This window comes from Pistacia vera, unplaced genomic scaffold, assembly GCF_008641045.1.
Source record: "Pistacia vera cultivar Batoury unplaced genomic scaffold, PisVer_v2 Contig133, whole genome shotgun sequence".
Classification (NCBI taxonomy): domain Eukaryota; kingdom Viridiplantae; phylum Streptophyta; class Magnoliopsida; order Sapindales; family Anacardiaceae; genus Pistacia; species Pistacia vera.
The window spans coordinates 210574-223390 of record NW_022195391.1 but is presented as its reverse complement, the minus strand read 5'-3'; the positions used below and the strand labels follow the sequence as shown (position 1 = coordinate 223390).

At 36.9% G+C, this 12817-nt stretch overlaps 1 protein-coding gene and 1 pseudogene across 1 annotated transcript; one reads left to right on the top strand and one right to left on the bottom strand.

Moving 5' to 3' along the window:
• Positions 1-484: 484 nt before the first annotated feature.
• On the top strand, positions 485-967 carry LOC116122280 (peptide deformylase 1B, chloroplastic/mitochondrial-like). The gene is made up of 2 exons (XM_031408150.1): positions 485-704; positions 795-967. Exons 1-2 carry the CDS (start codon positions 485-487, stop codon positions 965-967), a joined length of 393 nt encoding a protein of 130 aa, XP_031264010.1.
• Positions 968-6579: 5612 nt separating this feature from the next.
• On the bottom strand, positions 6580-8745 carry LOC116122279 (annotated as a pseudogene).
• Between the last annotated feature and the right edge of the window lie 4072 nt (positions 8746-12817).

Genomic DNA, 12817 nt, shown 5'->3' with positions numbered 1-12817 from the left:
TCGTTCATTGAGCAAGGATGATCATCCATAATATAGAATGTTTATGATTTTTGTTTTTAATTTTTTTTAAATTTAAACTATGGATATACATAATTTTAGGTGAATGTTTGTCCATATTAGATAAACTCTCATCTATATAATATGAATGAGAGTCTATTATTATCCATTTAAAATAAATTATCGTAAAAAAATCATGAATACCTATTTATATTTAATGAACAATCATCCAATTATTAAATATTTATTAATATATTATTGACTATATCTACTGACACGTCATTCAATGCAAGCTTTTGCTGCACAACATTATTGATTTTAACATCTTCCTGGATGAGCCTAAACTCAGGGCAGGGGGTGTATGGTAATTGATTATTATTTCAAATAAGCAATTTTTTTGTTTTTTTTTCAAAATTAAGCTTTCAATCAATTTATATTTGATATTTTTCAACTTGTTTCCTTTCATCCATGACACACAGAATTAGCAATGGCTTGTTCGGCTTGGCTTCACTCGTCTTCTTTATCACACACTCTGCTTCCAGTTCTCTGCCGCCAAACTACTATCTCCACTATTTTCTTGCGGTTCAACCGCCTCTCCTCCGCTGCTCGCTTCTTCTCCTCAATTGGCCGGACCAACGCTCTGGTTTTCGCCCTGGCCAAGCGCCGTGATGGTTCCTTGTCGCTCAAAGAAGACCTAGTCGCTTCTCGTAAGCAAACCTCACTGCTCTTACTCTTAAATCTTTTTTTTTCTTTGTAGATTTTAAGTTTGTGCTCGTTATTTTTTCTTTTCTTTTCAGCGGCTGATCTTCATTTTGAACCGCCACTAAAAATTGTGGATATCCGACCCGAATTGAGGGCGAGAAACCAAAAGAATGTGTCCACGTTTGAACATCATTTGAAGAAACTTGTCGATGGATATTTCGACTTATGTATAGTAGCGTTTTCTTGTTCTCTGTTTTACACTGCATGACTTGCGAATGTTTTGGCTATTTTATGATTACCTCTTAATGATATTAAAAATGGCGTAAACAAAAGTACTATGTAGATATTGTAAGCGTGACGTGTGAGGCTAACACGTTTATGTTGAAGTAATTTTATGTGACCTGGGGTACAATGAAGGGGAGGAAAAAAAAAAGGTACAGGAGAAAAGGGGGGAAGAGGGACTCAGAAAGAGGAGGAGGAGCAAATAAGATACAGGCACGTACTGCGAAGATAAAGAAAAAGGATTAAAAGTGGAAGAAATAAGGCAAAACAGGTGAGTCGAATCGCCCTCTATAAACATCTTAATGGTGCGAACAACTGATAGCTCCAAAGTCGAAGAAAAAGGGGTAGATGAATGCACGGACATAAAAAAGGGTGAAGGTTGACAATTAGGATTGGCTGAGGGTACGGGAAAGATGGAAAGTAAAAAGAAATTAAAATGGGATTAGAATTAGAAAAGGTAGTGGGGGCCGGACTCGTGAATGGGATGGATTTAGGTCAAGGAGGGGTATAATGAGTAATGAAATGTACTAATAAGAGAAGGAGGATAGCGTAAAGAAGAAGACATATGAGGCAGTAGAAAAAATAAATAAAAAGGTTAACAAAATAAATGGGAGTGGTTATATGAGTGAATCAGCAAAGGAGTGAAAATAGTAAGACTTGGGGTTTCTTTCCCGTTAATTTATGCAAGTTGACAATAAGAAATACTAGATAACAAAGGACAGGAATACATGGGTATTGGGGAGATTAACAAGCAACAAGCCAGTAGGAATTGGAATGGATATAGAGCGAAAAGGATGACGGTAATCAAGGGGGCAAATAAATAGCTACTTGGAAAAGTTATTGTATGGGGTTAAGTAAAATGTGAGAAGTGGTAGGATAGATATGGAAAGAGTGGGGAGAGGAAGGGTTAGGGCAATAGAGCTAAAATGACTGGATCGAAGATTTGATACAAGAGAGATCCATAGAATCATGTACTATTCTGCTTTGCTAATTGGAAGTCTATTATTCTGATATTGAGGCGTTTCTAACTATGATCTTTAAAAAGTTAACCTTGCTATTTAGAGGAGTGTGAGAACGAATAGGTTGTTGGATTCCACATGTTGTATAGGAGAAAAACAAAGCATGGATGGCGAAGGGTGATGTACTCTGCGGGGGGCGACCCGGCGGCAAATTGAGTGAGAAGTGGAAGGGTGGGGTGAGCAGACGGGGGGGGTGTCAAATGGTGTTTAAGTAACAGCCATATTGGTTGATGTGAGTGGAGGGATGACAAGGGGGACATAATGGAAATCACAATCATTGAATCGCAAGGGAGGTTACAGGATAAAATGGGTGCAGGAGAAGAACGGAAGAAGTGCGTATTTTTAACACAGTGTCAATCGGTTGTGGCCGTAGTCCTTAAGTAAGCGACGAAGTAGAAGGACAAAGTACAGTGAATGGGGCCGGGTATGTTGGCAGGTAGGATTACAGAATACTGGATTGAGTGTAATTTATTAAAACGGACGATTAAAAGACCAAAGGGTCGCTGTTGTGTCAAAAAAGAGGTGTCGATAAGGGAAAGAGGGAAAAAAAAACAAGATGTGGCGGGGAGTGTCTGGATGCTGCATCGCGCAAAAAGAGTTGGTGGAATACAAGGGTTATTGAGAACAGAAGAGGCAGTGATACATTAAGCAAGGATGAGGAAGTTGGGGGTACTTTGAGATTGTAATAATCAAAATCGGATGTCCTGAAGGGGGGGGGACGGATTTGAAGTGGGTGGGCAAAATCAGGGGGGGGGTTGGTTTATGGATCTCCTGTCTTGTTTAATTATAAAATATGTGGGCCAGGGGGAATAAAAGAGGCAGACAAAGCGATACGCCAGATAAATGGGACAAGAAATTATGACATGGTCTTGGGAAGAGGGGGTGTGGGGGGGGGGGTGGGGGTAAAAGGGGGGTAGCGGGGAGCAGTGGAAAAAAAATAAAAAAAACAAAAAATCAAGTGTGTGTTCAGGTTTTTCTGTTGAGAATGTCTGTACACACAGGTAACATTGAAGTATTGGCAAAACCATACCGTGGATAATGGTTGGAAATAGGAAGGGGGGGGCGAAGTGACGCCAGGGAGAGATACAACAATGAAGTTTGGGGATGGATGGAATAGGAAAGCGGTAAAGGAGGTGTGACAGAATAGCATTGTCTATAATAAGGGGGGGGGTGTTAGGAGGCGTGGGGGTAGCTATAGATCACACAAGAGAGGTCGCGCCAAAAGAATGTGTCCTTGGCAGAGATGGGCTCTGCATCTAGCATTTTTGTCCTAACATGTCATCTCCATAGGCGGGAGTCGCAGGCACAAGCGATTGAAGGGAGTATGTAAAGACCGACGGGAGAGGCACAGAACCCAATCTTGGACTGGGTAGTTAAGAATCAAGGCTGAGGCGACAATTGAGTGATTGTGTGTGATGTTGACACTATGTGCGTGGTGGTGGGTGGTTGCGTATTAGGTGAAAGAATAGATAGCTGCGCAAAATGGTGGTGTATAGCTCGACTTTGTTTTTGGTTTGGTGTGTGTGTGTATCACATGTGCAAGTGGTAGTGGGCAAAGGTGCGCTGATCATGGATAGGAGCTAGAATGGAATGGGGAAACTATACGCGTCATCATAACGCTCGTAAGTTCAACAAGAGCAGGACAGGGCAATAGAAGGAGTGGGTCAATAACAAGAACGAAGGTGGCAGCACATTGCATGGCAGGGACGCGGCACGACAATCGGTGAAGGATAGGCAAAGTGACAAAGAGCGAAGAAGTGACGTACAGAGGATTAGACGGTGAAAGGTATATGTGCATTCGAATTTGTCTTGGTCTTCCTGCACGGAAGTATGCCGCATGATGTGTGACCATTAAATGGGAAAGGGAAGTATGGGGAGGGTGAACTAAAGTTTGAGTATATACTAATTGTCTGTTGGCAGAAGTGAACGATTTGGTCCGCGTTGACATTGATGTGTTTGTGAGATAGAACGGGAAATATGTGTGTAGAAATTTTATATAGGGGTACAAACACACTGGGGGTGGTTGAGAGCGTATACTGCGGGGAAAAGTTGATGTGACACATGAAAAGAAGTACAAGATGTCACACACATGTGGACCACACGCGGAGGAACCGCTCTGATTTTATTATTATAGTTTTTTCTCTTCGCTTGCAAAGTATGTTTCGATAGTAATCTAAAGGGCCACAACTCCGGCATTTCCTACTTGTTATCTTGCATTGGTCTGGTAAATGTCAGAATTAATCAATGCATTTTTTAGGGTCATGAATGACTTCTTTTTGCTAAAATCTTTTATAAATCTGCAGGGGATTTTGTTCTTTGATAATGACTGAAGAAGTTCTTGACAGTATCTTATCCAGTTACAGGTGAGCAGAATCATGACTAGATTGTTGTGTTCCATCAGATGAGAAAATTTTCTATTTTTTTTTTTTACTTGGTAATATTATGCCCTAGCGTATGAAAACGAGATTATACCTGGACAAAATGTAGAACTTTGCTTTCCCACTGCTTGGAAACTATATCCATAGGCCAGAATGGGCAGGCAGTGGACGAGCAATTACTAATTTCTTTTTCAAGGTTGAAAGCCTGATCTCAATAGTAGTTTCTTGGATCTTTTAGTGGCTGGAAACAGTTATATTATAGTCAATAAAGTATCAAGGCATTCCCATCTCTCATGCTTTGGAAAGATTTACTTCCATCGATGAATTGTTGACTTCGTAGATCAGTTTTGCTATTGAGGTTGCGGATTCATTAAGAAAGAAATATTGTTTTAATTGTGTGATGTGGACACTGATCTCTCTCACACACATAGACACATGCGTGCTTGCATGTTGATTAAACAATTAGCAAAATCATGTTTAAATGCTAGTAAAAAGTTTATTAGGTCTGCCAATAGCGTATGTTTTCATGGCTTGGTTTACAAAGTAAAACATCAATTCATCAACCTATGTTCTGCTAAGTACCAGTGAAACTTGATAACCAGCACTTATATATGGGAATATGTTTGAAATCTACCAGATTTCACTCAGTGAGCTCTGAAGCACCAACCTAAGCACTAACAACCTAACAGAATTGACTGGCAATACTTGGCACACCTAGTTACTCTGTGCACGTGAATCTTAGTTCTCAGTGGCACTCTGGCTGTGCTGAATGTTATCATGTATGAGCTACCTTTCCATAAAGTGGGTCTCAGATATGCATAATTTCGAAAGTTTTAGCCTAACCTAAAGCACAACCCATTATGTTGGCGAATTTAAAATTCTTGTTGACAATACTCAATCATTTTGTTTGTAGAGGTTTTTGTTTTGTCATTCCACTGTATGATATATATATAAGTGAAGACCTAAGGGTAGTGAGCTGTCCTGATTTTTGAATATTCAGGATATATTGTTTTTTTTGCCTAACGCTGATGTAATTTTTCCAGGCCTTAGAAAAGAATGAAGATAAGACTGGATTCCCAAGCCCTGAAAGGGTAGAAGCACATAGGGAGAGCTGCAGTCGTTTTGGAAAATCATAAATATACAATGGGCTTCCTCAAATAAATCAGGCTTCTATAAATTGTAAACTGATATTTTTATTCATTGTCACCTGAATTAATATTTAAACTTGTTCTTATTTTGTTGTGTTATGTTAATAGGATAGTGGAGCTTAGGCATGATGCTGAACATGTAACATTCAAGAACTTGCTGAGCAGAAGCGTGTAGTGAACACATTAACAACGAATAACAGGTTATCAATACCAGATTATGTTATTACACATACTTTTAACATACACTGGCAATGAGGACAAGAAGTAACAACATCTATTTGTGCTCCATCGCTTTGTTCTATATTAGCAATTTTAATAGTATGATGAGAATTGAATGTTTTCTCTCATGTGTGTGTGTTAAGTGGCAAAACTAGATTGCATTCTTTTTATACAATATACTCATTTATTTTTACTGTTTGTTGTATTTATTGATTCCATGTCAGGCCATCAGTGTGTTGCAAACCCTCGATTGTTTTTGGTGGACAAATGTATTCTTCTATCTTTTTTTCGGTGCTTTGCAACATTGGAGGCACTAGTGATATAAATGGCTTTTCTTCACTTCAGCTGGTAATCAAAGCCATAGAAAATCAATTAATATTTGAGATTCTGTGATGGGGATCTGACAAGTTAAAAGAAAAGAGAGGAAACTAAGTCTGAAATCCATCTTTATTTCTCAATATCGTAATCAAAGTCCAAGAAATGATAATAACCTAGGCCTTCTTTTTATGCCAAGTTTTTATAGAAAATAAAAAAGACTGGCTAGGATAAAATCAACATAAAACTTAAGGAAAGAGAAACTAATTTTAAATCCTTAACATCTCAGGTTGTCCTGTATCATTTTGTGTGATAACAGATTCAGCTAACTTAATTATATACTTTCCATTAAAAGACCATACAACACCTTTGTTATTATGCATTTAGATATTACAATATTGTGTAATCTGCTGCTTAGGAACTGCTGTTCCCTAATAAAGTTCCTGTGCACTACTATGATTTGACGTGCATCATATTTGACACTAACATGCGCTACTGCTATGACAGAGGCAGAGCACGAAATCTTCCCTACACCACAGTAAAGCTAGTCTGATTCTAGCAAGAGTCACTGTTGTAAGGAACACTGGATTTTGAGGGTTTGCCAGTTTGCAAACAGGTAATTGGAGGTACAGTGCTTGTTTTCAGCTCTCCATATTTCCCAACACAATGGTTGCTGGTACTTTTCAGATGGTTTTAGTGTTATGGTAGTTAAGAGATACCAGTGCATGGCAAGCTGTCACTGCAAGCAAAGTACACAGGTTTTTGTGTATAGGTTCCTCGGATATTTATGTTTAACCTGATCAGACACGGCTGAACTTTCATTCTGGCATTTGCTCTTGTCACAGTAGTATTGATCAATCATGATTGTTTCGACATCTGAGACTTGAATGTTTGAGAACATTACTTGTTGCACGGAGCCTGAGCCTCCCTGCAATTTAGAAACAATAGAATACTCGCTCAAGCTGAGCAGAAATATGGGTTGTAGATATCTAAACATATTAACAGGATAGTTCTATGGTATTAATGGTTTTTACACTGCATCATTGTAAGAAAATTTGGGTATGTAGTTGTTATAACCTCCATGTCTTTATTCTGACACCGGTTAATGTATTCTGCATTACGACATCTCGAACAGTTATTTTTTGAAACACAGCTTTGGTGCTGTCCTTTCCTAGCCCCCCAATGCTAATCCATGTCCAGGTCCACAGTTCACGTTGTGAATGTATACGTTTGAACATCCAGATTGTATAGATACACAATCCTCCTGTAAAATGCAGTGTAACTCAGTATTGTTTGTGATTGTCAAGCTGAATCATGTTGGAGTTTGAATTACCCCAAGCAAGAGTGCTGCTATAAATGAGCACATTTGGGGAGTTCTGCAGGTGGATTCCATCTGTGGGAGGCTGTCACCTGGAGATGAAGTTGTGAAACTGGAAACCTGAACAGTTGTGCAGGCATCAAATTTGAGGTGTTTGAGGGCTGTTTTGAATGGTTATGCCTGTGACTGTCACGCCGTCACTTCCATAGAACCTTAGTGCCTGCACAAGAAGGGCAATCCCATAAATATGTAAATTCTTGATCTCAAAATTATTGCCAGATTTTCATTAGTTTTAGACAGGATAATTACCGTTGGCTTGGTGCTGGGCATCTTTGCATCTTCATAGCTCATCTGCAAGATATGGTCTTCATTATGTATGCATTAGTTTTAGCAAAAAGGCATTAAAATGGCCATGTTAAGCCTCTTACTGAATCATCTGTTGGATGGTGTTTGGGCGAGTCGGCCCACCAGACTGAGCTTGTCCGTCATGACACCTTTACCTTTTACGGTAATGCCTTTAAGCTTGGTGAATTCTAGCCACTGTAAAAGGCCTGAACCCCAAGCTTGAGAGCTGTGTTGGAGCTATGATCTTCCCATCCAGCTGCATAGAATAGTAAAATTTTGTGAGTTACTTCTCTTCAGTGGTCAACTTAAAGAATACATTTGAGGAAACCTTTAACCATCAATCAACCCTAAATCCTATTACGTGTTACGATCCACATGAAGTCTACGTAGATCCCTGAAAGAACGCTTCAGGTTTAAACATCAAACCAAGAAAAGCAAACTTGTCAATGATTGAAAATACCTTCCATCAATTATCACTGTTTGATTTCCCAACTACCTTCATTTCTCGTTAATAAAAAAATGGTTTATAAACTTAAAATGGAATTTAAATAATTACCTGAAATATAATATTTGGTTCACAATCAGGGCCTGAAAAGGAACAGGTCCGACGAGGAATACAAAACCATTTGAACCACCATGGTTGAAGCTTCAACTTTACAAGCCGCTTCCCAAGCTGCTTCGAATGCCTGCAATTTGAACGTAACAAGTTATTTTACAGTGTCCGTGTACGTTATTAATTATTTTCATTATCATTTTCTGCTGCCACCGTTCTCAGCAGGTTCTACAGCACACACCAACTGTGTTCTATTTCATCACCTCCGAGCATGCAAGAAGAACTTAAGCATGCTGCTTGGAACTTCGATGGCTTCGTTTCTCTGAAACTAATGAATGCAAAATTCATGAAGGTTTGAGATTATCACCTTTGTGTCATCAGTGTGGCCATCCCCTTTAGCTCCGAAGTTTAATACATTAAAAGTGGCACGTTCTTCCACTTTTGTATGGTTGGAATTATTATCATACATAAACTTGGTTTTCTGCTTTCATGGAAGTCATTTCCACCAAACTCATTTTCTTTCTTATTCCAGAAAAACTCTGAGTCTGGCGTATCCTCTGTTCATTTCTCTACCACTGCATGTTCAAAGCTGCAGACCAAGAAACAACGTAATAAGAATATCAAAGCAGGCTCTTAGAACTATGCATTTCCATCATATGGAGAGAGAAGAGAGAGAGAGAAGAGAGAGTAATTTGGGATGTCCAGTGAAGGAGAGATAAGTGGGGTGATTTTATTAGGCAAATTCGCAGTCTGAAGTTCACTATTGATATTGTAATTAAAAAAGTAAGCTAACTGTAGATATCGTAAGAAAAGTTTTGGGTACATATATGATTCGTCACTCATTCATATCAATTATAAGTTTATAAAATGTACACGGCATTAATTTTCTTTCATTTACTCTAATCATGAAATCATCAACATGAAATTCTGTTAAAACAAATCAATATATGATGAAAATAAAATTAATGACGTTACCCATGTTCTCTTATATTTCATTTGCGGAAATTCTCATGTCGTGCTTGGTTGTTTTTACATTTTAATCATACATAATTCAGCCACGTTTACTTGACCCCCCACTCTCATGAGCATGTTTTTCCTATGTTTATCTTATTATTTGTGGTGGACAGTGGGCACGTTTTCGGTATAAAGTTTTCTTTTCTTTCTTCCCTCTTTTCTGTTCATCGTAGAATATGTAGTTTTAGTATACAGTAATATTGGTTTGGAATATTTGTTTCAACATGGTTGACTTGATGGTAAAAGAGCAAAGGGTCTAACATGAGTTCTTTAATTCGAATTCTCGCAGACACTAATAGGGGTGATTACTAAAGGGATTTACTCGATCATTCATTTTAAGGTCCCGAAAGATTAGTTGAGGTGCGTGTAAGCTGACCCGAACTCTGGTCACCAAATATATATATATATATATATGTTCCACAATTGCAAATTGAAGGCATGTAAGGAATGTGCAATTTGTGGACGAGATTTTTTAAAATTAAGGAGAGTAGTTTTTGATCTTGATTAAGCTTAAAGTAGTTTAAGGTTTTGTCCCTCTAATTATAAGTTATTTATTTAAGGATAACTTAGAAACTGTAACGTTTGAATGAAGGAATTAATATAGGCCATCACACAGACTGGAGAGAAACTAAAGCAGATCAAACAGATTTTACTGTATAATAATTAAAGTTTCTAAATTCCTTATTCCTTCCTTAAAGCTTAATTAATTAAACAAGACATGATTAATTTTTACATAAAAGGTTAGACTAGCCTGATACAAACAGAAGATAAACCTTTTAATATAAGATTTGCATCACACTTCGAAGCTGTTTACAAAATAGAAAATACAAGAAGATCACATATAATCAAATAAACAGCTTGTCCTGGAGAAAATGGATTAATCCCATTGGCGAGTATGAACTATGAAGTCCAAATTAAACCAAGTGTGATCCAAAGTCATGCCTTGAAAATAATTTGATAAAAAAAAACAAAGTCATGTGACCAAGTCTCAAATCTCAATCTACCCTAAATTAATGCTCATCATATCCTCAAATCATGCACCGCAATACTTAGTAATCAAACAAGACGTGAGAATATCGATCATCATCATTCATCATCATCTCTCTTAATTATATTTTTTTCACTTCGAGTCTAGCATGCTGGTGTGGTTTACATTACTGGTCTTTGTGGAAATGTTCAATATGTAGAAATTAATTGCCATAGAAAGCATCAAATAGCAATTGAAAAGCCATTAAAAGCGGGCAAGGACATGGCAAAATCTTCGAAAATATACCTTAAAACAGTATGTGAAAGAGACCGATGACAAATGTGAGTCACAACATCAGCCGCTAACTTAGGTTTTAGGCTAATTAAATTAGCTTCATTTGTTTTTTCCATGATTGTGACAGTGACAGTTACATGTGAATATTGTATTTAAAGAAAACCGTTAAATCAGTTGTCCAGATATCATGCCTTGGCTTTAGGGATTGCCTTTCTCCGTCTACTGTAAAATTGAATTTCTATACACTGTATAACGTGATGCTGCAGTAATTTATACTGTTTAATTGAAATGATATTTTATATTATAAATTTGAAATTTTGGGTTATAAAACAGTCATCGTGACATAAATATTATAGATTTATACTTTAAAAAATGAAAAAAAGAAAACATTCATGAATATACTGAAACCCTTTTCACGCTACATGGCCTTTTTCTGGGTCAAACCTAGAATAAAACACTAGTTATTTACATAAATGCTGATTTTCTTTTACCACAAGGATGGATTAGATTCAATTTTTTTTCACATATATCGATGGCAAGAAATCAAAATCACTCAGAGAAGACGTAAAGTTTGAAAATGCAGTTATATTCAAAACTCTACTGATCATATTAATTTGCAACCATAATACGCTACAATATTTAGAATAATAAAAGAAAAAACAAAAGAGACTTAATTGCAACAGATTCATCGTTTCTGAACTAATTGAGTCTTCCTGTTAGACATGTGACTTTGAGTTTTTAATAAACTCTCAACATGTACTTAAATTTTTAGTTATATAAGTGATTTACTATTACCCTTGTGTACTTCTCTTAACTAAATTCAAGGCTTAAACTTACTGAATTTTTTTAGTCGTTTATTTAATACAAGCTCATTATACATAAACCTAACTATATGATGAAAATATATATATGTCCTAAAGCTAGAGCCTAGAGCTATATAATTATCGAGCTCTTATTAGTCAACTTTAGGATTTCGCACTCATTGTTTCAAACTTCTGTTTTGAGCTTCCAGGAGAAAATATTAGTTCTTGAATCATTCTTTATGTTTTAAGTAGAAAAGTGTTGCGGTGGCAAGGTCAATCTCCAACCAAGCAGTTTATTTAAATGACCAACTCTTTTGTTAGCTACAGTTTGTTGTTTTTTTTTCGTTTTTGTTTTGTGTTTTTGTTTTTTTTTTTTTTTTTCTGAGCTTGCAGCAGTTTTTGTTGTTTTGTATTATTCTAAGACAATCTATGATGTCTCTCATTTTTCTCACATGCAGAGACCAGAATCTGTAAAGATTGATGCTCGGGACATTAATGGTACTAGGTTTTCATTCAATTTGTCTGGTCTTCCTGCACGGGTATTCCCATGAGTTTGACCATTTGAGTTTTGAACATAAATTTGATATACTATTTCTGTTCAAGAATGAACGAGTTTGCTTACATTTGTGATAGAACGTATGTGTAAATTTTTTATAACCTTGGTTTGTATGCTCTGATTAATATATATTGCAAATTGATCGTAAGTTGATTTTATTATTATATTGTTTTTCTCTTCGCTTGCAAAGTATGTTTCGTATAGATAATCTAAAGGCCCAACTCCGTGCATTTCCTACTGTTATCTTGCATTGGTCTGGTTAAATGTCAGAATTTAATCAATGCATTTTTAGGGTCATGAATGACTTCTTTTTGCTAAAATCTTTTATAAATCTGCAGGGGATTTTGTTCTTTGATAGAATGACTGAAGAAGTTCTTGACAGTATTCGTATCAGTTACAGGTGACAGAATCATGACTAGATTGTTGTGTTCCAATCAGATGAGAAAATTTTCTATTTTTTTTTTTTACTTGGTAATATTATGCCCTAGCGTATGAAAACGAGATTATACCTGACAAAATGTAGAACTTTGCTTTCCCACTGCTTGGAAACTATATCCATAGGCCAGAATGGCAGGCAGTGGACAGAGTCAATTACTAATTTCTTTTTCAAGGTTGAAAGCTCTGATCTCAATAGTAGTTTCTTGGATCTATTTAGTGGCTGGAAACAGTTATATTATAGTCAATAAGTATCAAGGCATTCCCATCTCTCATGGCTTTTGGAAAGGATTTACTTCCATCGATGAATTGTTGACTTCATGTAGATCAGTTTTGCTATTGAGGTTGCGGATTCATTAAGAAAGAAAATTGTTTTATTGTGTATGTGGACACTGATCTCTCTCACACACATAGACACATGCGTGCTTGCATGTTGATTAAACAATTAGCAAAATCATGTTTAAATGACTAG